Source organism: Patagioenas fasciata, chromosome 1, assembly GCF_037038585.1.
Source record: "Patagioenas fasciata isolate bPatFas1 chromosome 1, bPatFas1.hap1, whole genome shotgun sequence".
NCBI lineage: Eukaryota > Metazoa > Chordata > Aves > Columbiformes > Columbidae > Patagioenas > Patagioenas fasciata.
This window is the reverse complement of record NC_092520.1, coordinates 25,441,517-25,466,992: the sequence shown is the minus strand read 5'-3', so window position 1 is coordinate 25,466,992 and position 25,476 is coordinate 25,441,517. Positions and strand designations below refer to the sequence as shown.

The 25,476-nt window shown below is 35.1% G+C and overlaps 1 protein-coding gene across 4 annotated transcripts in view; it reads right to left on the bottom strand.

Moving 5' to 3' along the window:
• The window catches only part of PDS5B (PDS5 cohesin associated factor B), a 110,241-nt gene that overhangs the window by 37,307 nt on the left and 47,458 nt on the right, over nucleotides 1-25,476 (bottom strand). For all 4 annotated transcript variants that reach the window (XM_065829896.2, XM_065829925.2, XM_065829917.2 and 1 more), the window contains exons 9-22: nucleotides 21,264-21,379; nucleotides 19,459-19,553; nucleotides 17,018-17,163; nucleotides 15,842-15,993; nucleotides 14,088-14,201; nucleotides 12,470-12,551; nucleotides 9,196-9,244; nucleotides 7,591-7,730; nucleotides 7,398-7,513; nucleotides 5,531-5,636; nucleotides 3,522-3,682; nucleotides 2,777-2,900; nucleotides 1,839-1,997; nucleotides 982-1,050 (exon numbers count right to left, since the gene is read on the bottom strand). In XM_065829896.2, coding sequence (XP_065685968.1) covers nucleotides 982-1,050; nucleotides 1,839-1,997; nucleotides 2,777-2,900; nucleotides 3,522-3,682; nucleotides 5,531-5,636; nucleotides 7,398-7,513; nucleotides 7,591-7,730; nucleotides 9,196-9,244; nucleotides 12,470-12,551; nucleotides 14,088-14,201; nucleotides 15,842-15,993; nucleotides 17,018-17,163; nucleotides 19,459-19,553; nucleotides 21,264-21,379 — 1,629 coding nt within the window. The remainder of the gene's footprint in view (nucleotides 1-981; nucleotides 1,051-1,838; nucleotides 1,998-2,776; nucleotides 2,901-3,521; nucleotides 3,683-5,530; nucleotides 5,637-7,397; nucleotides 7,514-7,590; nucleotides 7,731-9,195; nucleotides 9,245-12,469; nucleotides 12,552-14,087; nucleotides 14,202-15,841; nucleotides 15,994-17,017; nucleotides 17,164-19,458; nucleotides 19,554-21,263; nucleotides 21,380-25,476) is intronic.

Here is a 25,476-nt window from a genome sequence, read left to right as displayed (position 1 = left end):
ATTAAAAGCTAACAAATCAACTCCAAACACAAGTGAGAACTTCCAGCAATGAGTTCTGTATTAAGCTGGAAAACAAAGCACTCACTAAACCGGCAAAGAAGGTGGTACATTTCAAGGAGTTCAACAACTTCAAGAGGGAAGGCAAAGAACTTCTGCAAACCAGAGCAACTTTATTCAAAAGGCATTAGAAATTAAATGACTACTGTAATTAATTTAGAAACAGTATACTACAAAGTACCTGCATCGCTCTAATTCTAAAAGAAAATGTGAAAGCATAACCTAGCCCTGTTCTGAAGGGCATTTCAAAACAGAGACACAGGGTGTATTATCCAGTGTAAATGTATTTCTGATTGAGTGAAAAACGGATTGAGAATATCTATTACCAAGTCCAGAAATAATAATAACAAAAAAAAAAAAGGAAAGCTTGAGATGACAAGAAAGAAAAACAAAAAAAACCAAACAAGAACAACAAAACCACAATACACCGCATTTTTTATGTGATTTTTTTTTAAACTATTTTTTTCCTCTAGTACACATTGTCCACAGTGAAAAAGCAATGAAACACATATTTATTTGAGGAAACTGACAAATCCAATAACAGTTTTTTTCTTTATTCAAAAAGGGCATTGCAAGTTTATTGGAAAAAAGTATTTTACTTTAACTGTGACAGTATCTCGAATACTTAAGTGTTGCACACCAAACCTAACTCTATAATCAGGTATCATGAAAATTCAATGAAGTGTACACACAAATTTGTCTACAAAAGTAAAAAAAGTAGATGCTCCTAAAAGCAAATTATTCTCTTCTGGCAATCCAAAAAAGTATATTCTGATAAGATCTTCTATTTAAAAATAGTAACTTCTTTTTTACTTTTAGAAAGGTGACAAACAGAAAACAGCAGTTGACACCTTTAGGAATTTAGATATTTAACTTCCTTTATTATACATACAATCACAGGAAAATATAGTAAGTGCTACCTACTTTAACAAGCGTTTCAGGAGACACTTCTTCATCTGGGACCCAAAGTTTTGTTGTCTTTTTTCCTGGAAGCTAAAGCAAATGTTACACTTAGTTACAACACTGCTATTCTTCCATGAAACCTGCTGTAATCTCCTCTTCTCTTCTGAAAACAACAGAGCAGCACTCATTGGTTTGCCTTGTGCCTGCTGGATTTTATAGAAGTAACCAGTACAGAAGTGAGATCCTGTTCTTGCCTCACCATCCAAGCATCAGTAAATCTAACAGCAGTAAAGCGGTTTTGTTGTTGTTATTACCTGAGAACTATTGCTTTAGAATCTAATAGCCATTGCTTCAAATAAAGTTCCACTATCCATATCCAGTACACATTGGAACCTCAGGCACATAGCTTTAGACAGTACATCTTTCCCTAAACAGTGGCTGACAATGCACAAGTTATTTTTTTTCACTTTATTATCACTATCAATACAGAATCATTAGAAAAATAAACATTCACATTCTTCCATTTAAGCAATGCAATTTTAGTTTCAAATGCTTTATACGTCGTAAAAACAACTGGCTTGCTCAAAACAAGACACTTAGTGAGTGAAGTCAAGTAATAGTTTTCACATTTTTAACAAAAGGCAAGTCATGAGTGATCAAATGCTGTGCTACACAGCTTGTCACTTTTGTAAAGACTACCAAGTTAGTACTATCTCCTTTCCTGTACTGTGGGTTTTCAATTGAGTCAAACAGTATTCATGGAAATCCAAAGCCAGCCATATACTTAAGCAGCAATCCAAAAATATTCCCAAGTACTTGCTGAGTATCATCCCACAGCAGAAGCAGAATCTTAAAACAAGGTTTTAAAAAATACTTACCCTATCATTCATTAGCAAATCTTTAACAATAAAAGTGGCAACCAAAGATTTCAAAGGGGCAGCGAACTGGTCAGGTGCTAGCATGGCTATATGGCCAATAGTAACCAACGGTGTAATGAGATGCTCAAAATTGCTCGGATCCAGACTTTTATGGAGTGGCTAGAATAAAGGCAACAAATTCAGGTGTTACTGGTATCATCTATGTCTTATTGAGGGAAGCTTGGGGAGAGTTCTCTACCAAGTTGTCCATGTCTAGTTCAGAAATATAATTTTAAAAGAACTATTAACTATTTAAAGACATATTCACCAACCCTGCAAGTCTACAAATCAAAATAAAAATCAAGAAAGACAAAACCTTTTGCACATCCAAGTAGGTCAAAAAGTGGCAGCTCAAGCAGAACTGTCTGGGAAAAAAAAAAGCACTTTTACTTGTTGAAGAAGTGGGCATACTGTACCTCAAGGTGGCAACTTCAGTAATGGACTACGATTCAGCCTTCAAGGTAAAAGGCTGATTGCCACTAATTAAAAAGTACATTTGTGGTCATAACTATTAAAACTGCTTAAATAGTCTCTACCATAATTGAGTTTTCCACAATTTCTGTAACAATTTCAATATTTTATGACAGATCCAACGAAGGGGAAGAGTGGTGTATAGTTCCTCTTTCCATACGCAGTTCATGGCTCTAGCCGATGGTCCAACACTTTGTTTTACTCTATTGTCTGTTAAAACACTTAACCCTAAACACAACAGATCGTGGGATACTAAAAATCACTATTTGCTACTATTTTTCAGGCCAAACTGTACAAGAACAAAGGGAAAGAAGAAAAATGTTTTCTAAATTTGGTAGATCTTACCATATAAATTGCCACTACATTCCTTAGTTTATATTTGCAATATATGAGAGTAATAAAAAGTAACTTAAATATTTTAATTTTACCTCAAATATCTGTGCAAACTGTGTTTCTTTACTGGAAAATATTGCATGGATACAATGAATAGCATACTTGGCTTGACGAGGAGGTCCCTTTTTAGCTTTATGATGCAACACTGGAAGCAAAGCACTTAAAAAAAAAAAAAAAAGAGAGATAAGTACCTTTTCACAAATCGAAGATCTACCATAATATCAAGCTAGCAAAAAAATACAGATATACATACACAGAACACACCACCTCTGCAAAAGTGCTAACTCTTTTGGTTTTGGCAATTTCTTCAAAGAAAGAAAAAAAGTTATTTACATGGCTTGCAAGTAAAAAACAAACAAACAAACCTGTTTTTTGTTGATAAAATGTAGCAAACCAAAGATTTTATTTGCACAAGTTACTAAGCATTGTTTTGGAAATATTTGTGTCTACACATCTTCATTGAACTGCAAAGAATGTTTTTACATTGCCACGTATTTAATTTAGGAAAAAACATAAGCACTTCTGAAGGGCAATGATAGACATTGTAATAGCATCAGTGGCATATCAGCTGTCACTACCATAGATATATTCACTTCACTTCCATTCTTTAAAAAGCACTGCATTTTTAAGTCCTTACAATCTCTTTGCTGTTTTACCTGAAGTAACACTTCCTTCCAAAAGAATGCAGGATAATAATATAGCATGCAAAATAAAGAATGAGAGCTTCCAAAATCCCATACAGTAAAGAACACTGCTCAAAGAGTAAGATATAGAACTCACGATCGTATATGAGGAAAGTCTTCTTCAATTTTACTCCCTGTATTTTTGAAAATTTGTAATGCAGCTTCTGCCACTTTTTCATCATCCATTTTCAAGCAAGCCAAGAGAGATTCAAAAGTTTCAGCTGAATGAAATGAGATAGGGTGCGTAAATGAAAGTACCTGCCAAAATAAGATGAAAGCCATGTTAATATTTTTTTTAAAGGCCACTGCCATGCTGGAAAATCTTCAATACTTTGCCTGGTTTTGTCACATGATCCACATTTCTCTCTTTCTGATTTTTTTTTTTTTCAGTCTTCCTAAATGTCCCTTTCTTTAGACATGATCTCCTCAGTTGTAACTTATTTCTCCAGTGTCAATTTCTGCTCCTGTTATAGTGAACATGCACTTCTCAGTGGCTACATCTACATTAATAAGCACTGGGTTACAGCAGAAGCAGGTCTTAAGGGAAACACAGGTGATGCTAAGGAAGCAATATTCACATTTCAGGGGGTTTACTTCAGAGTATTTCTAGACTGACTGAACCCGCTTTAGCCACTGCAACACAACATGCGCTTCCGAAGCCCAGAATTTTGTTTCTCTAGAAGGAATCCAGCTTGTGTGCTCCCAGACTTCATGCTTGTTTGCTAAGTGGAACAACTAGTTGTGCCCTGAAATTCCTAACTCTAAAACAGTAATAGAGACATACCCCATAGGGTCTCTAGTTCCCCTAGCTTTCCACAGCAGCTTTCCAGATCCTGTACCTCTCCTTCAGAGTCTTAGACTCTGTTGTCAAGTATGACAGTTCTCTCACATTTAAATAAGATAAAAAAGTCCTCATTTGATCCTGCCTAAAAGCTTCCCTTCACTTCATTTTTAAGTGGCTGTTGATTATTAGCCTCTTTCCATATGATATTCTGACCCATGGCAAAGAAACAACCCTTAAAATCTAGAAACATCTTCACACAGAGTCTTCTGTTTCACCAGGCTACCTTCCTTCTCACTTCATTGTACAGAATGCCCTTTTCTGGACTACTGTTTGTCCTTTCTGGAGTATTCTCATGATATACAGACCACCTTCTTCAGGACAATCTCACTCCTCTTCCTTAAAGGTGCCATGACAGTTCATATGAATATGCAAATATTGACCTGGAAGTCTTCTTTCACATATACAGTCCTTCATGACACAATTCATTCTTATTCAGTTTTGAGCTACTGGCTTTTTGTATTTTAATCTAAACATGTACATCTCGCTATAGGCTCACATGCTCTCAGATGAATCTACTAGGCCCTTAGCGGATCTAAGATATTCTAAATACATCAGTATGGGAGTCCTTTAGATTTTGAGGCCTCTGAAGTCAATCCACAGCTGGAATATTCTCAACCCTACCATATAACTGAGGGGGTACTACAGCACAAGCACCTTTCTGCGCACAGCTGACACTACACAGTGCTGTTAGCCTGAAGGCTTTGAGAAAGGCAAACACAGTTGCATTTTAAAAGTTTCACACTTTTAGCAGTATTTTTAAATAACACAGTGATTGGCCCTTTTCCTCTTAGAAAAAAGTAAGAACAGAGTAAGAAATTTTGTACAGTGTCCCCAGAAATGCATCTTCACGGGTTTTGCTATGTTAACTGAGTCTCAAGGATTACACATAGTTGAAATAGATAGGACTTCAATTTTGAGGAACTCAGGGGAGCCACAGTACTGCACTGACACACAAGTACAGTTCCAGAATTAGTACAACTGTATTCACAAACTGCTGAATTGACGCTGAATAATCAAAACTCAGCTGCTGATGTCACACACACAACTACTTCTGATTCCAGAAAAACTTCCAAATGATTTATACAATAACCATACTTATGTGAAACATAAGATGAGCAAAGATAACAAAATCAAACCAATATTTTTCAAGATAGCCACCACATGCTTATGACTAATGACACTGAGTGCTAATTAAAAATTTATTTTAACCAAATTGCTTCAGACAGTTTCACATGCTCACTGGCCACGAGGAGTTTACTTGCCTTAAGCAATTCAAGGCCTGCTCTGATTGCCTGGTCAGTAGGTACACCCTCATCTTCATCATCTGCTGTTCCATCTATAGACTTGTTCACTTGCTTGATAAGGGCACTGAAAAAAAACAAAACATGGCCTCGTAATTACTGCAATTCCACCGTGTGTGACCGTTCCCGTAAGTCTAAGATATAACCTTATTAAAGCAACTTATTTAAAACATAAGGTTATTATAAAACAAATATGTCCACTACATACACAATCTGGTTGTCCTCATCTCCTATCTAAATCAAAGTTTACGCAGCAGTAAGTCACAAAATATTTATTGCTAATGAATTAAGAACTATATACAAATTACTGTGGAAGGATAACCAAAATAAGAAAACAATTTGAGCATTACAACAAACAAATTCAGGTAAGAATTATGGTGAGGTTACTAGTTGCTATGGATTCTTAATAAGTAATGGAAAAATAACTTGTTTATAATGTTTAGTCTACAACCAAGAGGAAAAAAAAAAATAACCATTACACAGCTGGGTTATGGGTTGATGAAAAATTGAAGAGACCTATCTCCTGCATATTTCACCTTGACAGTAAGTAATGCTTCTTTTTTTTTTTCTTACACTATATCCAAGAAAGGAAAATTGTGATTATCCAAATGACCCTATTAGCAAATGCTGTAAGCAGCTTCCCTATCAATAACTGAACAATATTCAGAATATTCTTTCTGTTCATCTGGTAAATGACATTTAGAGAAGAAAAAATTCTCCAAACCAAAAAAAAAACCTCACAAAAACCAAAACCCAAACAAACAAAAAACCCCCACAAACAAACAAAATCAAAACATAACCAAACAGTAGCAAATCAAGGAAGAGAATTCCTAGTCAGACTTCCCGGACTTGTATTTTTTTTTCTGCCCCTAATTGGACAAAAATGGCCATATATTAAAAAAACAGTCTGAGTCTCAAAAATGAAGTTTAGTGAAATTTTACAAAGATGAGAGAAGACCAGTTCTGTGGCTTTTTTTGCTTTTTATTTTCTTTCTTTTTCCTTGTTTACCGTATGGCAGTTCGTCAGTAGGGAGACTGTGAAATAATTACAGCTTATTGCCACATGTGAATATCACTTTAAATATACATTTTATATTGCTTATGTGAATGTGAAAAAAGGTACTTCCAAATTTTAAGTAAAAATTCAGCTACATGTTGTACATAATCCAAAATCAGAAACAACCTTTTAAGTGAAATCTCAATGGCTCCACTATGTAGCAGACGTAACAGGCAGAAACTGGAAATCTCAAGTATTTAAAAGTCAATTACTACAGTTGGAATTAACAGATAAGATTTTACCAGTATTAAGAACTAATTTTCTCTACTAAGGTACCATTTACCTCAAATACAGCTGTTAAATAATCATTTCAGCGAGTACTTTCCACCCCCCGCTCCCATAACTTCACTGGTTAACTCTTCCTTAAAGTCTTGATGCTTCACCACTACAATCTTTACTGCCTCAGTTAAATCACTGTTTATGTCATTATGAGCTAATATTCTGCATGGAAAGCTTCAATGAATAGCTACAGGCAGAAATTCATTTTAAAATCAGTCAGGCAGTCACAAATCAAACTTCCTCCATCAGCAATAGATCCATTTTTATCGACAGATTGTCCCAGCTGTGCTGAATGACAAATCAGTTGTTAGTGTGCCTACATTGTGGAAGAGGACAAAAAACCCTCAGCAAGGGAAAACAGAAGAAAATACTGCAGGTCTCCAGGCCTTAAACTGCACCTGCACAACGCATTACTGCTTGTGCTTAAAGGTGAAATAAGAAACCCCGATTTCAAACACCGCGATCTGTAGTCATCAACACACAGACAAATACCTGATGGATTCAGTATCAATGTGCACAGGAGCAATCCTCTCAAGAAGAAACTTTATCATCTCCAGGAAAGGATTTGTTGGTTGCTTTGGGTTGCCCAACTTCTTTGTTATTTCCCTCTGCAATATAAGTTTCAATGAAATTTATAATCCATTCAGTTCCCAAAACATTTGTATATCTTAGAAACAATTCTTACCACACATCCTTCAGCCTGTTTGCAAGAACATGTTGGGCTAACAAGCATTTCCAACTGACTTCTTATTTTTTCATCATCTTCTAGAACTTGTGTGAACTTTTTCATGAAATCTTGAGCTTTCCCTGGATCAGGAAGGTTTCCTATAAATAAGCAAAATAAATTATTTTTTATCTTCTTAAGTGTCCTTATTATAAATTACGCAAGTTTGAAACATTAACCAAGAAGGGTGGGGAAAAAAACAAACAAACAAAACCACAAAGCACCTTAACATGTGCAGACATATCTATGAGGACACTGATTTCTAAAGATTTGTGTGCACACAGACCTCCCCGGTTATTTGCTTTTCTCACCCTTCATGCTCATTTTTCAGCAAGTCTCCTTGTTCCTATTAATATTAACAGCTGCAGTTGACCTCAGAATACAAAGCCTATACTCCACAAAAAATATATTCTTCATACAGATCACCTGATATCACAAGTAAACATCACAAGGGTATTTCTGCTAAATTACTCCTTCACTCAATGTAAATTTTACAACAGCTTGCAACATTTTAAAGAGGCTTTTAAAATGCATTTTAAACTACATATTAATTTTTTGTTTACATTTTACATTATCGAAGACAATTTATTGGCAATGTATTAGTATACTACTTAAGATGCTCATGGTTTTGGTACAGGAAATGTTAAGCAAAGTTGGCACAGAAAATGGTATAGGACTACAGGACAGTTCGGTCAACACACGTTATACTAAGTATTTGTTTTGCTATATTGATTTCTTTATTATTTTAAAAACCAACCCAGAACTAAAACAGTCAGAAAAATTACAAACCGATCAACTTTTATGTTATAAATAAAAGGAAAAAAGATTTGGAACATGGCAAACCAAGTAGCAAGATGCAGGTTTTCCTCCACATTTTTTCAAAAATGTACATATCCTGAACTAGTGTCTTTTTTTGTCAGAACAGTTGGCTTTTTTTAAAAAAACGTTGACTTAAAAATAAAATTTCAGAATTGTAAAGTAAGATTACTGGCTTTAATGTTTCTTCATAATAGTTTTACTGCCATTGGCATGGTGGTGTCTGGGGGGTACAAGAAGTGTTGCTTTGGGGTTGGCAGTTTTTTCATTGCTGAGAGTTCAGGTTACATGGAAGTTCTTCAGTTTCCAAAGTGCCCTCCCTGCTACGGAAACTCAAACTCTTTTGCATTCTCCCAGCAGCACTTACAGTACCAACACCTCAGAGACAGGTCAGTTAGTAGACAGTTTAGTGGGTTAGTTTACATCAGTTAACACACATTCTGTAACAAATGGTAAAGCAGACACTAACACCCTAGATCATCTAGATTTTGAGTTAGTCCACAACAGATGCAGTCAAAACATCATGTTATAAACTACATGACCAGAGACTTTTTACAGTAAGGAAGTAATCCTGCTTACAGTTGTCTTAATTCCTTAAAGCATATTGATTCATTATGTTTATCATTATTTGTTATACGTTTTATCTCTTATAAAGCTTTAAGTAAACTTACCTCAAATGATTTTTAAAGCAAGAAGGCAATTTATTTCAACTGTAATTTTTAGACAGTGTAAATACTTCAATTGACTTACTTGTTATAACCATCACTTTTGAGAATATAGCTTTACTGCTGGCATCTGTCTGCAAGTCACAGAAGAAAAAGGGATTAAGTAAAAATTTTACATGATACATATTTCCATTTTGAATACTGAGTGAGCAAAATTCCGTAATGCATTATCAACAAGTCAGCACACATCATTTTGCTAACGCAGTGTGTTAGAAATCAAACCCACCATGGCAAAGTTAATGCTGGACAGTTACAGGAAGCAAAAGGTAGATTGTGCCTGCAGTATCACTCACTCTCAAATATACTTATGTAAAACATTTTTATTACTTTTCAATCTACTTTATTACTTATGAACAGCACAAATGGGTTATATCTTTAACTCTTTTCCATCTAAAACCTCTGTTTTTAAATATAAAATGAACAGCAAGCATTAAATTCACTCCAGAATCAATGTCTGAAGAAGATGCTAAGTAGTCTCAGCAGTAGTTCCACCTTATTGTAAAGAACGGAGCAAGTCAACAATTAGACAATTGCTGCCCCTGTTTAGCTGAACCAGGAAGGCAGATGACAGCAGTGTAATTGTGAAAGTAACAATCAGGGACAATGACAGCAAAATAAAAAACCAATAAAATCCTGACAGCATTTCAGGATATCTGTGAGATTTAGTATTCAGAGAAACTTGTTGATATGAAGTCATCCGACAGCACCTTACAAGCAAAGGAAGTTACACAAAACAGACTTTTAACCTCATTTGTTTTCATTTTGTCAGTATAGAATTTCAAATTCCACATGCTAAGCCCCCTTATGAACTAGTTCTGACACTGAATAAATGGAAGAGGAATAAAAAATACAACAAATGTCACAAGTAAAACTTCATAGCAAGTACATTTTCTTTATGAGACTACATTTCTAACAAATAAGTCATGTTTCCACAACATACTACCTACTACTAAAGGTAGACAAACTAGTTATCAACACACTTGTTCCCCATTTTCAGTTGTAATCCACAGTATTCTACAGACTAGGAAGTTTTAGAGAATTACATTGAAGTTAGAAATATTAAGGAATTATCAGTAAAAACAACAGAGGGAATCCTTAACTGTACGGTGAAGATACCACCCTAATCATCCTCAGAGTAGTGTTCTAAGGTGGGCAAAAGAATCTTAAAAAATTTAGCATGAGATTAAGACAAGCAAGGTTTTTAATGAATGTTCTCTCTATCTCGTGACGTGGACACTGGGCACATAATTCTAGCCATTAAGTATTTCTGCAGAATTTTCTGTGACTTTTTAGTGTCAGAAGAACACTGTGATCTTTCCAGGGCTGTTCTCACAGCTGAACAGGAATGCTCAGACAACGACAGAAAAAATGCAAAATCAAATCTGGTTTACAGGATGCAAATAATGATGTCAACAGATACAGAATCTCCATATTTGCACCTCTTGCAACTCAGAAGAAAAATACCAAAATTGTACTGTGGACTTTCTTTGGTTCTGACTGGTCTGGTCTTCTAACAGTGGTTAAGTCTTCAAGTACTGGCTGAAGCTCCCATTAAAACTGACCCTAAACTGAGCAAACTACTAATAATTCATCCAAACATGAAATAACCCAACTCAGAAATATTCTTTTTAATTTCTAGTAGTATAGCTCCACAGAAAAATGACAGATTGAAGAAGATCAATAAACTTTTTTTTTTGTTTTAAGAAGATCCACAGTAGCACTTTAATCTACATTATCTTGCATTCATTATATGGAAGCATCAGAACAGCTGCTTGTGTGCACCAAATGACACTTACACTCTAATACAGACAAACCAGCATTCACCCACTTTTCCACATGTGAACAGGTAAGTTTGTGTATCTTATTTAACTGAATACCATTGCTGTACAAAAAAACAAGAGGACCTGTGATTTGTGTTTCTGCTTTTCAGAAAAGTAACTCATCTTAAAGGCAAATTTGATGTTTGTTCTGTCTCAGATTAAGATAAATTATGATCAACAGAAATGGAAAGTTTCTTAACACATTTTCGGTCTCCTCAATAGTGCTTACACTGGGGAGAGCCTGAAGAGGAAAACAGGAGAAAGCCTGAACAGTTTTACTAAATGGCAAAAAGGTTTTCTAAGACGAGAAAAAGAGCAGACTGGCAAGTTCAAAGACTTATCGAACAATGTAGCAGGGATTTGGAGGATGGAAGCAGAAAGACAGCCACAGGGTAACTTCTGATATCTACATGCACCTTCGGAACAGTATTTGTTTCTGCACATTCCTATTAAGACACACTGGGTTTGCTTACAGCCCAATTTTTTTGCCAGGAAACCCTGATGCTGCCATCACATGATCAAGAAGTCGCTCACTAATTCAGCAGAAACCTGACACTCCAGTGTCTTTGGCTGGAGCCACTATACACAGAGCATTTGGGATCCTCTGGCATCTGACAGCTTTCCCCTCCTCCAAGACTGACATTAACCAAAAGCCTCCTATCCAAAACAAAAGCGCTAGACAGAACACAACCTGCATTCCTCCTATTTTAGGAAATTCTGGATTGGAAACCTGATTTCTCAACTACTAGATATTATTTCTTTTAAAAAAGCATCAGATTAAACTTTTGACATTAAAGTCATGTTTTAATCATATTTCAAATTATACCCAGAATTTCATCTTATGATTTTTTTTTTCCCCCAAATATGAATATGCACACACATTTAGCTAAAATCTAAATTTTACTTCATGAGAATATCCTAAATGATCAATAAATATTTATTTTTTCCTTCTGAGTGAATTTGTAAACAAAGAATTCAATTATAGTCTAATATCTCCAATATGACACCTAAGAAGTTTCCAAGAGGGAAGAGAAACAAGTAACCTGTTGGGATAAAAATACTCCAATTTCTTGAACGTTACTAATTATACATAAGATAAGAAGTTAGTGTGTAGAAGTACTTTTTCTTAATTACTCAATTTGGCAGTCAAAAATAATATACTGTTTTTTCCCTTCTTTCAAGAGCCATTAAAATCCTGGCAAGATGTAAATCAAACACCGGGAGTAAATATTTTAGCACCAAGAGACTGGCAAAATATCATAAAAATTTCTAACACAGGCCTACCTCTTCACTTTTACTGATAAAATGTATACACATCTCCTACAGCAAGTGTAGTCTAATGGAATATCAGTTAACTTTCACAGTATTTTCTGTCATTAAAAATAAGCTTGAGATAGTCAAACAAATGAAATTAAAAATAGTTTATTATTTGAAGTAAAACTGCATATTCACTGCAGGATAAAGATAAATGGAACTCACTTTAGGTTGTTTTATTAGGTCAACTAAATCCTTTACTTGGTGTCGTAGGAGATTTTGACATTTCCACATTTCATTCAATGCTCTAAAAAAAAAAAAACAAACAAAAAAAGTTGTCAATGTCATCTAATGAATAAATAACACAGGTGTCCAATGAGAGCCTTTAAATTCTTTTCAGCTTCAGACTCGGGAATGTGCTTATCACCTGAGATTTCATTGCAGTGTGAGCAAAGCCTAAATGGTTCCTCATGCCAGGATATGGAAAATTTAATTCGTCATATTAGACTCTGATTCAACATATTAGGTTTTGAAACAAGTTTCATTTAAGATGCTTAACTGCGCCACTTTTAAAAGAAGTAGGAAGTAACTGATGTCTGGCCCATAAAGAACTCATTTGTACAAGCATGAAATCACTCTTCTAAAAACATTCCAAGAAACAGGCTAAAGCAGATGTTTAAGATTTTTATCATCAAAACAATGTTTTTCTTGCACACAGAAAGCAGCTAGTAGATGAGAAAATTACAAAAAGTGGACATGATCAGACTTGTAAGAGATGCATTAGAGAGTCAACAAAATTTAAAATCGGCACACTTTCCAGGAAAGAAAAGCCATACAGGGGAAGAAAAAAGGTCAAAGCTTAATTTAAAAAACTTCCAGAATCCAAAAGTAAAAAAAGTCAGTTCTGTATAACTAACTGAAGATACTAGGTCTTTAAAATGAGTACTGCTGCATTTGAAAACTAGAATTCAGAAGTCACTAGTTTGCTGAAATAACAAGTACTCAAAATAAGCAATTCTACATTTTTGTTTAGCCTATACTTTTAGTAGAACATTAACTTTTTAATATTCTTAATTTTAGTTTGTTACAGTTGTAATGTCTTTAGGCAGGTAATGCAAGAAATCTAGGGGATTCAAAGATCAGTTTCTGTAGTATCTGAAGGCTTTGTTTTGTTTTAAGCCATTGTTTGATATACAAAGCTTTTTCTAGTCTCCCACATGAGAAAAATCTATATTCAATTTTCAAGTGATTGAATGCCACTCAATGAAAAATGAAGTAAAACTAATTAAATTCAGTCAAACTGAACATTATAGTAGCAAAACTCTTATTAGTCAAATTCATACACATGTACCCATTTTAAGCTGGAGACAGCACATAACGTAACTGTAAGCAAAACACACTGAAGGACAAAAGACAAGTAATTCCTTCCCACTCTTACGTCACCCTGGCTGCTAATACAAGGAGTATATGAATTGAGAAGTAGTCAGATGAGATTTGGGGCTGGTCAACACTACCATCTATGTTATCTCTTTTCACACATAAAAGGACTGACGTGCACTCAGACTTCTTGCCAGACGTTTGACCATAGCTTTTTAGCTGCTAATGGTTAAGAGGTATCACATCTTGTCAGAAAACACCCTATTAGGTAGTTTGGGGTTTTTTGCTTTATTTTGTTTGTTGTTTTGTTTTTCCAAAATCCCACTTGAAATATAGATACTATTGCTACATTGTATTTTCTGACAGTTCATAAACTAATTTTGTCCACTGGCTTAGGCTATTAATAACAATTTACAATAATATTTGTATTAAAATAATTTTGCAAGAAGTCAAAAATAATACATACTTCACAGCATTTGAATCCAGTGTTGCATAAAGGTAATATAAACATTTCATTCGTTCATTTGTTTCCAGGTTGTGAGGGACCATGTACTGAGCAAAGATGCGTTCAACAAGTAATCTGAAAGACAGGATTGAGAAACTTACTGTAAAGCAAGAAAGTGGTCTTGAATTGCTGAAACATACATTTTAAAATTTTAAGACCTATCAAGAAATCAGCTGTTGCATACAAAGATGGGGTTATTCAAAAACCTAAAGGTCAAGTTACTTAACTTCCACTATAACCCAGTGTAAACTAATCAAAAATATATCATTACAGAAGAGGTAATGTTCAAATTAGCAGTAGGACATCAAGAGATGACATCATCAAAATCAGATGTATTAATCTAAATAGGAACCAAAGTATTTTAGAGAAGAATGTCTCTTAATCATCAGCTCACAGACACGTTATCAGTGATTTTCATTACAGGTCAGTATTGGAGGAAATTCATTAACTGACATCCCCCACCCCCAAAGAAATACCATGTTGATTTTATCACATGCAATCGTGAAGCTAGAAGAAGAATTCATATACTAATCAGAAGGAGCTGACATCCTTCCACTCCTCCTCAGTCCCTTTCCCAAGGGCTGACTTTAACTCATTTCTTTTGCTTCTGCAATAATAATACAGCTGTATTCACATCGAAATTATTAAAAAGCTTCCGCCCTAACATGGAAATTCCTTATATGGAAACAGAAGGAGACAAAGGTTTGGGTCTGCCACTTACGTAGGAAAGACTGAAAAAGGAAAACTAAACCCATGTTGCAATCTTACATACCAAGACGCCCAAGACTTCTGCAAATTGTAGTCAACAATAACAAAACAGAGTAAATATGTGAAAAACAATCAGGTATGTTTAGGCTAGAACTAAGAAGAAAACTCTCACGTGCAATTGGAGGGGGTGGTGAAAACTCAAACGCAGTTGCTTTAAGAAGATCCCAAAGTTTAAGAAAAATATAAGTGCGTGATATTAGATCTGAAAATCCATAAACTTCTGCCTGCTTCCATGGTACCATGAAATAATTGCTTATTTTAGAGATGAATGAGGCTTTTATGGGTTTGCAATGCCACTTGTATCCCATCATGTTGTGAAGGCCAGAGGCTCATTTCCAAAGCCACCAGAATGGCCTTTTTTAGTCAGGGTGGCCTAGCTCCCAACTAGTTCTCCCATGTACTACCATTTATTTTTCAATACAAACAACCACATAAGAGGCTATAGCTGATGTGTCAGAGGCATCGCTTTCAACACAAATACAGGACAAGGCTCTAAATCATGGCTATTATCATATAGAAAAAACAACCTTCTGCAGAGAGATGCCTTAACCATTGTCACTACATGTACTAGACTTAGCTTCAAAGCATACAAGAACAATGTGCAAATCTAAAGCAATTATGTTAAAGCAATTTTACTTACTGAGTTCTAACATAAAAATCAGCAAGCTACTGAAATATAAGCAAAACACTCTTTTACTGAAACAGTGGTGAAGTACAGCTAAAAATTTTGAAATATTCCAATCTACATCTCCCTTTAGAATAACCCCAGGTCTTAAAAGTAGGGGAAAAAAAAAATCAACACAAGACAACATTTGGTTGCAGCTGTATGAGATTATACATTGGATCAAAACCTAAAGGATCAGCACTTAAGCACAAAGGAAAAAAAAATCTGAGTAATAAGTTATCACACTTATCCACCCACCTGCCTAGCTTTCTGACTGACTTACCGGTCATCAATACTGTTTTGATAATATATATGCAGAAGTTTATCTTTGATCCATGATATCTGTTTTGCAGCTTCTTTTCCTGCTTCTGATTGTAATGAATATTTCTTGTATATCTGTGCAAGTCCCATCATAGCTTCCTTCCTCACTCTCCACTTGAGAAAAAGAAATAGTACCCAGTTTAGTAGTTCAAAACTCAAAACTGAAAAGACTGAAGAATTACCTGGTAGGTATTTCCTTTTCTACACCAAAATAAGTTAAATTGAATTCTAAGTTCAACACATTCTCATTACGACATATATTGCATCCTATATGTTATGCTAAACCTTTCAACATCAGCAACTACTATGCAAGTATGCCTTTTGAATTTAGAATTGTTACAAATTTAAGCCAACACCCTTTCTCATAGATCTATACTGAACACTTACGAGTGTATTATAGGTGCAACAGGGGAAAGCAGGTCGCCAAATGAAAAAAAATCAGGTGGTAACGTTCATTTTCAAAGTTTGCCATCAACAGCCTTGTTTACCATGCTTTAACATAAGCAGCAAACCTCACAAATTGTACCATAAATGAAACACAGTTAAACTAAACTTCAGCCTATTCAAATTTGAAAGCTAATACACTGATTTGCAGTCTTCCAATGATCTAATTAAAAGCAGGTAAACTAGCTATCTCTGATGGTGGGAGATTTATCATCAGTAATCTACAATACATTCTGAAACCTGCTTGCAAAATGCTCACAAAAAATGCTAGAGTGTTTTACAAGGGTCTCATTTTACTTAAAAAATTTACTAAAACGAAACAACTAGAACTACATTGTTGCACTTCAGCTTATTTGTTTGTGTCTTTCTTCATGTTTTGATTTGGATTTTTGTTTGTTTGTTTGAGGTTTTTTTGCCTTTTTTTATTGGTTTGTGTGTGTGGTTATTTGTTTTCTTTTGTTTTTAATCATGTTACCTTAAATAAAAATACAGCCCAATGAAAAATGTGCCATTCCAGTGAGGGGCCAAAGATGTCTCATTAAATAGAATACCTCAAAATTTTCTGCATTATATTGGTTTTCATTAGTCATTTTAGAATTCGTTCAGAATTTTTTAGAAGTGTTGCTTTTTAAAAAGCTGAATTCCAGTCTTGAAATATAATGCACAGACATTATTAGTACTCGTTATGCCTTACCCGCTTGTCCAGTGTTCGTTCTCTGACAAAATTAAGCAGATGGTCATTGACAAGCAAAAGATCTTTTTTAGCAGCAGTAACTATGGATACTATAACATCATGCCTTATAGCCTCTTCAGGGTCATGTGACCTTACTTTAAGATATTCTGGAAAAAAAACAGAGTAAATAGTACATTTTAAGTATACAACTTCAGCTACTTTTCTTTCTCTAGACAATACTCAACCGACAAAAGCCTGAAATACAATTTCATACAGTTTTGAAGACCAGCAGTGAGAAATCAATAGTCTTCTCTAAGATTAACTGTAATGCCAGTAAAACTTTTTATTTGCTTAGAATTTTATATAAATATTTCAGGCATTATGGAAGTAAGAATTATGTGGTACAATTTTTATGACTTCTTATTATAGTTAGGCTATGTCTACATTAGCAACTATTATAGCCCAACAGAACTGGATCTGCAGAGCAGAACAGACAGAGATGAGAACTTCATATCCACACTGTCCACACCTTCACGTGTTACTTCAGGCTGTAGTCCTGCAGACTCCACCTCTTTTGGTTGCTAAAGCACATTAGTTGACCCCTTGAGCACAAATTCTATATGATCCACAAGGAACCTAGTTCACGCGCTACAGGAACTCCCCAGAGCGTGAGCCATGTAACCATTGTAAGCAGCGACAAATCAAGTGACATACTTCAAAAGCATGCTCTTTGACCAAGCTATAAATGCTTATTTAGACACATCCTAGTTTACTCAACTTAAAACAATTTTTCTAGATTATTTTGGCTCATTGCTACTTATTTAATAGCATTGATAATTTTATACTATCAATATTTTACGTTTTCTACTTTTAAGTGTCAAAGATGTTAAATAGTTATTGTCATTTTAGAAAGCCGACAAAGAACAAAATGGCAAAGTTCATTTATCATTTTAGAACTACGTATTTTAGATTCATTAGAAGCATAAATGGATAGGAAAACACACACCAAAGTGATTAAGATCACTGTACACAGCATATATCAGTGAAACATTGAGGAGATTAGAAAATGTTTTAAATCCAAAGTTTACTCTGAATGAAATAACCAGAGGTTATTGTTCTCTTATTACTGTTCAATGACCAGTGAAAATTTTCAATTCTCATCTGACATATTGGCCATTAACATTTCTGGTTATCAGCACAAATGTCAAAAGAGTGCTTCAAGAAATAAAGCTTTGCACTTATGGAGGTTATGGAATTTGAAATCCAAATAAGGCTCTCAAAAACCAGTTTTGTTCCACAGGAAGACATAATAAACTAAAACAAACTAAGAAGAATGCCATAGCACAAGACAATTCTGGTCTCAAACACCAGTGAGTCAGAGAAATTTTTCAACAATTTGACTTCAATAAGTGCTGTGGGGAGAGAGAGGAGGGGCACGCAAAATAACATTTCCCAGAGAATACCATTAGAGGGGGCACAAAGTCCTTCTGCAATGTTAAAAAAAAAAAAAAGCGGGAAAAAAGAAAACAAAAAAAAACCACACACACCTTGAAAATATGATTCTAATAACCAAAGAGGAAACATCTTTACCATTCCATTAAGGAAAGGTCCCGGAACATTTTTAATGGTTTTGGTTGGTTTTGTGTGTGATTTTTGTTTGTTTGGGCCTTTTTTTTTAAGCTGATTTAACAATATGAATTACTCAGGGATGCCTCTAGCCTTCCTGTAGTTGTGTCTGACTTTACCAATGCTCAGCAAGCAGGAGGGCAACCCCATGCACTTAACAGGCCTTTAAATTCCCTCCTTAAAGTAAATGGACAGGTATTACCTCCAAAGAACTACAAGAAGTAGTTTATTGATCAGGGGGAGATACAGTCTCCATATGCACGTTTAGAAACAAACAAATAAACCAACCAAAACAAAGCCACCAACAAAAACATACAACCAATCCATTTTCTTTCATTATAGTTTTTTTCTTTCAGACTTCAGGATCAAACAAACACTAAATGCTTCTATCTATGCCAGTTGCCCTCTTCCGACACCAATATTGAACTATAGGCTGTATCTGATGAGGAGGAGCATGAACCAACGGCTGGTCACAGCTACAAGGACTGTTTCCATGTTTTAGACAGTGGTTGTGTACTACTTGCACAGTTCAGCTTTATGGAACTGAAGTCACCACTCTTTGCGCCCTAATTAATAAATACCATGATCATTAGGTTAGCCAAGCTGTCTTTGCCTGATCCCATGGTGCTTGATTTCAAGAGTAGTAGGGAATACAGCTACTGTAAGAGAGACAGAGGGATCTCTTTGGTTAAGGTGTTCCTTATGTGCAATCCCCTTGAACTCCAGCCTCAGTGACACCCTCTACATCTGACAATGTTACTCAGTATTACAATTAAACTTCCTGATTTTCCCAGAAAACTTAAAATTGTATTTTCATGTTATAAAAAATATGGTACCTGTTAAGTCTTTTGCTAGGTCGGGATGGTTCATAAGGCAGTGACTTGCAAATTTCACACATTCAAGACGAATAGGTACATGGATATCATTAAACCTGTTCAGAAACAAGACAATGCATTACAACAACAACAAAGATATCACTTAAGTAAAAGCAATTAATTTCTTTCTACACAATCTCAAGTACCTCTGAAAATAATTTTATGCTTTCCATGCACTTACATGCATAAAACATCTCTGATTTCCCAACATCAAGTAGACTGTCTTTAGCTTCAGAAAAAACATTCCTACACTCATGTTCTGAACATGAAGAGAAATATCTTCTCCTGGTACACATGCAAAACTCCCTGGCAGACAACTATTTATTAGACAGATGTGTGACATAGTTATAACTATCTTTTCTGTAATACTCCACACATTTAACCATGAACCACATATCATTGACTACAAGTTCTATAAGATTGTGATATTCATCCCTTCTTTAAACTGTATGATAGATGGAAAACAAATGGGCACCTAGCTGAGGACAAATTCCTTCTGCAATGGATCGCTTCAAGTTCTGTAAGATTTCTTTTTGAAAGACTGAATTAGGTTTGATGCTTGAAAAAGAGTATTTTCCTCATGCTTAATTTTAATATAAGTAATTTTATAATAATACTATCGATGTAATGAGACTTACAAACAACTTTTAAAAATTAAATGCATTTTCAAGCTATCCTCAAACTGTTAAATAAATAAAACTCCAAATTTAAGGATATTATTGTTACTGGAATACGTATTTATCAAATAAAGAGGTTTTAAGGAATAACTGTTTTGGTAAAAACCAGGTATGTTTTCAAAATCAAGAGAATTTAAGAATGGTTCCTTTAATTGCACATCAACTGTAACTTAGTTAAAAATCCTTGAAAAAAAGTAAATATGCGTATGTAATTCACAACTAGTTGAGAACAGTAACTGTGAACAACAGATTTCACATATTCACATTGCTTCACACTATAACCTAATGAAGCATTTTCCTTTGGGCTCAATTAGATCTGGATTTTTTTTATGCAATGCAATGTTTTAAGCAGTTATGTATTTTCAAATAAAAAGCCTTTCCTCAGGTGAGTTTCCTGCATTTTTAAAAGCAGTAATTTTTTGATGACTCTAGAATTTAGCATTCAATTGTATCAAAATCAAACTATCACATTTGTAATAATTGATAAAATTTATCCTCATTTACTCAAAAACATTTTCATCATGGTATCCGTACTCAAGTTTCTCCTGACTACAAGCTCCAGCTACATTTTCTAGCTCAAACTGGCAGAATATTTCAAAAACAAAAGATTAAGAGTTTTGGAGCATTGTAAATAATCCAAACCTCTTTTAAGGCACTCCTACCATTAAAAAAATTGAAATCAGTATACAAACACTGTACACAAAAGCCTCAAAGCCAGTTCTAACATCAGCTGATACTGCAAATGTCATTTGATGCTGTTTTGGAACAAATCCATCACTTAATAGTTTCACTTGTGAAGAAGTTAAAATAAACCATTCCTCTTTCTTGACAATGCCAATAAAGATATTTGGGGAAAAAAAAAAAAAACAAACGAACTAAGAAGAGATTATTTGTGCTTGTTCACTCTGCAGAATCAAAGATGCAGAAGACATATATAAAATAATGTCCTTAGCATTATCTGTCAGATTTCAGATAAAGCAGCAGAAGGGAACTCATACTTAGCTGTGTCACTTAAAAAAAATAAAAAGTTGAATTATACGTCACTAAATGTTTTTTCTGTCTTAGGATGTGAACTAAACCAGCATGTACCTCCCCAGGTAGCATTGCCAAAGTGGTTTGTTTTGAGACGCCAACTCCGAATCCTTCGCCCCAAACATTTTTGCTAGAAGTTTTACAACCTGTAGGCGTTCTTCATTGTCATTGCTCTGGAAAATGAACACATTTTTAAAAAAAATAATAGAAGAAATAAATGAAATTAATTTAAATGCCCAACAAACAAACACAAAACCCAGAGTTCTGTCTTGTACAGCTTTTGCACCAATATACTTCTACACCTCTAGAAACATCATAATACAGATTAACAGACTTTTCTTGTATACAAATGTATATCTTAGCACAAAAAAAACTTAACTACTGTTGGGAGAAGACAAAACAATAAAGGCAGTGAAAATAAAAAACAACGTAGAGACAAAAAACAAAAAAGCCTTGTGAAAAATACAGAGATACATAAATCTTTTTAACCCTCATGTACAGGTTATTGATCCTTTTAGGAAATCTGGTATGTTCCTGTACAAGCTTACACAAATTCAAGCACAACACAAAACCCACAAAACTCATTCTACATTCATCTGCGCATGTTTACAGTTCTGTCAAATAGTCAAATAGTGTTTAGAAACATTTAGCTACCAAACAAAAAAAAAGTTTTCAGAAAACAATTTTTTAGACAAGATCAGTTGAAGTACCCAAGATCTGAGATGCACAGGATCTGGTCCTGTATTCAAAGCTTATGCTTTAAAAAGCTGAGTTACAACAGAAAGTTATCTTTCTTATTTAAAATTAGCACTAACACAAATAAAACAAAGTCTTCTCTGATATATTTTTATTATCACTAGTTTGCCTTACACTTGTTTAATACAACACAGAGCATTTGAAGTTTAATATATATACTTTGGAAATGTGTGCTACCATTTGTGCAATTAGCATGGATTTACTGTTCATAGATTTTTTCTTTAGCTTATTAAGGAAAATTTTAAAAATAAAGTAGCAACTGGCTACAACATTTCTTTGAGAAGGGAGTAGCTAAAATTAGTTGATATCAACTAAATGTTGTTCAACCCTTATTATTTCAATCTTCTTTCTGGTAATAAAGACAGTTTAAAATACCAATCTTTTCTACCATCTTCGACATTCTTATCAGTTCAACATCATCTTTAAACGCAAACAAGAAGTAAGAGCACAATGTCACTGTCGAGTTCTAACACAACACCACAGTCTTAAGACCAACTATTTCTCCCATCTGACTCAATACTATAACCGGGTTGAAAAGTTTGCCACCACGTCCCTTTTAATTCAGCTCCCTCAGAACAGTAAAAGCATTTGAAGCACTTGTAAAATCTTTACAGTAACAGCACAGGAGAAGTGAAAGATAAAGAAATCTCTAACATATTACTACACAAAAGACCATAATTCTTCTGAAAATACTATAATATTAACTATTAGCAACATTCATAGTAAATCCATTAACATGATTGTCTGCATTTGACTAATTTTTCCAACTAAAATTCAGACTGACATTACTGAAAGCCATCTACAACCTCCTCCTCTTAATCTGCAATAAATGACATCTCTCTTTTTTGATGAGTTTCAGCTTTTAAGTGTCCATTACAATACAAATTCTTAAGTCTGTTCCATCATAGTTAAGAATTTTACATTTTTTTGTAGCCCACATTAGTCCAAGCTCCATTATTCACATCCCATCCACTCTTGCTTAAACCAACAAAATATTAAAAATATCAAGCACCTCTGTATTTCTCTAGGTAACCAACACAGATCCAGAGCAAGAAATCTCAGAGGGAGTGGAGGGAGGGGGAGTGGAAGGGTGGAGAGAACACTAAACATTAAACTGTGTAACTGAACAGCCAGAAATATAGGGGGGGAAGAAACATTTAAAAACAAACAAACAAAACAAACAAAAAATCCAACCCGAGACACCCTTAATGAATTAGCCACACAAGAAACTTTCACTGCATTAGTCACTAATCCAATTATAAGACAGCCCACTCATGTTACCAGTCCTGTTTGAAGAAACAATAAGTCTTTGTGATTATGGACCAAGAGTATTTGGTACTTCCTAAATTTGTGCCCAGATGCTGGTCTCCTTGAAATATTCTTATGTAAGCTCCTAAAAGTAATACAAATAAACCTGTACTTCTTGTTAAATGAGTGCATCACTGCATCTTTCTCCTTTATTCTACTTTAACCTCTACCTCTTTTTCTGAGAGAAAAAGATGAGTATCATAAATTCTGAAAAAAATCTAATCCTCTTCCATTCTATATGACATTGTGTACTTGAAGAGACACATCCTTCACCTCTTTTCTTAGATACAATCCAGCACTTTTTATGCTTACTAGTGTTCCATAATGATTTGTCAATAAAAATTGATATTGAACACTGATATTATCCACCCATGCTCCCAACACACAGGCAGCTGGGCCTCTCCCTAGATGTCACTAACAACAGCTGAAGTTGGTCAGATTTTTTATCACTACCAAGCCCAAAAGAACAGGTAGCACTGAGGATCTGGGGGGATTTGGGAATAGAAGTAGAAACATGACCTGAAGCTCGCCCAAAATTTTAAATACCATGTCCAAAAAGAGAAGCAGCTCTACAACAGTAAAAGTCAACATTTTATTGATTTTATTCATTATATCATACTGGTTTAGTAGGACAATAAAATAAAGACCTAAAACCTGTTATGATTATTTACTCTATTCATGAGCTTTTCATTCTCCTAAACACTACAATGGTAGTCACTTTCAGCAATACAAATTTCTAAAGTTCAAATATCAAATTCAAACAAAGGAATATCAGTTTCCTTTACAAGTTGACCTAAACAACAATACATTCCTACCTCTGTTCTCTCCTGCACCAATAATGCTTTTGCATCAATGCTAGATCTCTAAACACACCACCTTGTAATGCCAACATCACGCACAAATGACTGACCCTCAGAGAAGAGGTTAAGTGAAATGAATTTCAATGCACGCTCTCCTGCTAAGCCCCCAGGCTCCTTTCCTGAATTAGGTAAAAGAAATAAGTATCAGAATGAAGCAACCATAATTTGATACAGCTCTCATATAGTCTTAGAGTTGATCAATACTCCTTTTCTGCCACATGAGAGCATAGGAGCTTTTTCTTTACAAAATCTGTAACAGTCTGGTGGGTTGACCCTGGCCAAAAACCAAACACTCACCCAGTCTCTCACTCTCCTGTACAAAGAGGGGAAGCAGAGAAAACAGAGGGAAGGTAAAAAGACTCATGGGTCAAGATAACGACAGTTTAAAAGCTTAAGAAAAAGCTCCATGCATAAGTAAAGCAAAAAGAGGAATTCATTCCCTGTGTCCCACTGGCAGACATGTGTCCCAGAAAGCAGAGTCTCAGCATGCATCTCACCAGCATCCCCTCATTCCTCTCCCTGAGCTTTTATTGCTGAGCACATGTCCCCACCCCAGCCTCATGCCCTGCTTCAGCCTACTTGGAGCAGGGGAAGCCCCTATCTGTGTGCAGGCAACAGCCAAAACATTGCTGTGACAACAGCACTGCTTTAGCCACAAATATACAGTACCGTACCACACAGGCTGCTAAAAATAAAATTAAGTCCATTCCACCCAGACACAGCAGGATAACTAGCTTGTCCTCTTCTGTTTGGTACGTGACATGGCATGGCACACCTGACTGCATTTCAGTTCTCTCTGAATATACTCTAAAAGATTCTTGGGACAGACTCGGCAGAAAAAGCAGCTGAGGGAATAAGGCACACAAAAAAGCTGGACATTACAGAGTACACCAGTTACTTCCAGCAACCTTTCATATTCTTCATCCAAGTCAACATGTACAGTTCTCACAGTAGTTAAAATTACCCGGCATCTTGACCAATCTGTATGGTCACCCGTTGTACCAAAATGGCAAGATGCTTGAACACTAGGTGGCCACATTGTTTAGGTCCAAAACAGTAAATATGCACTACAGCATTACTAAGCTCCCTCACAAGTTCCATACTAACAGTTCTATAACCCCTCCATACATGGACAAAGATTTGTTCAGTCACTGGCAGGAAAGCCTTAGGATTTCTCCCACACTCAAAGAGACAGTCTAGAACTTCCATAAGACCCTGATCCTATGAAGACAAATCAACAGGCTTCCTGTCACGAAGAGCGCAAATGAAGTTCAGGGAGATGGAGAGCAAGCGATTTGGATCCTGTCAGGTAATAAGTCACAGACACACAGACATTTATTCACATC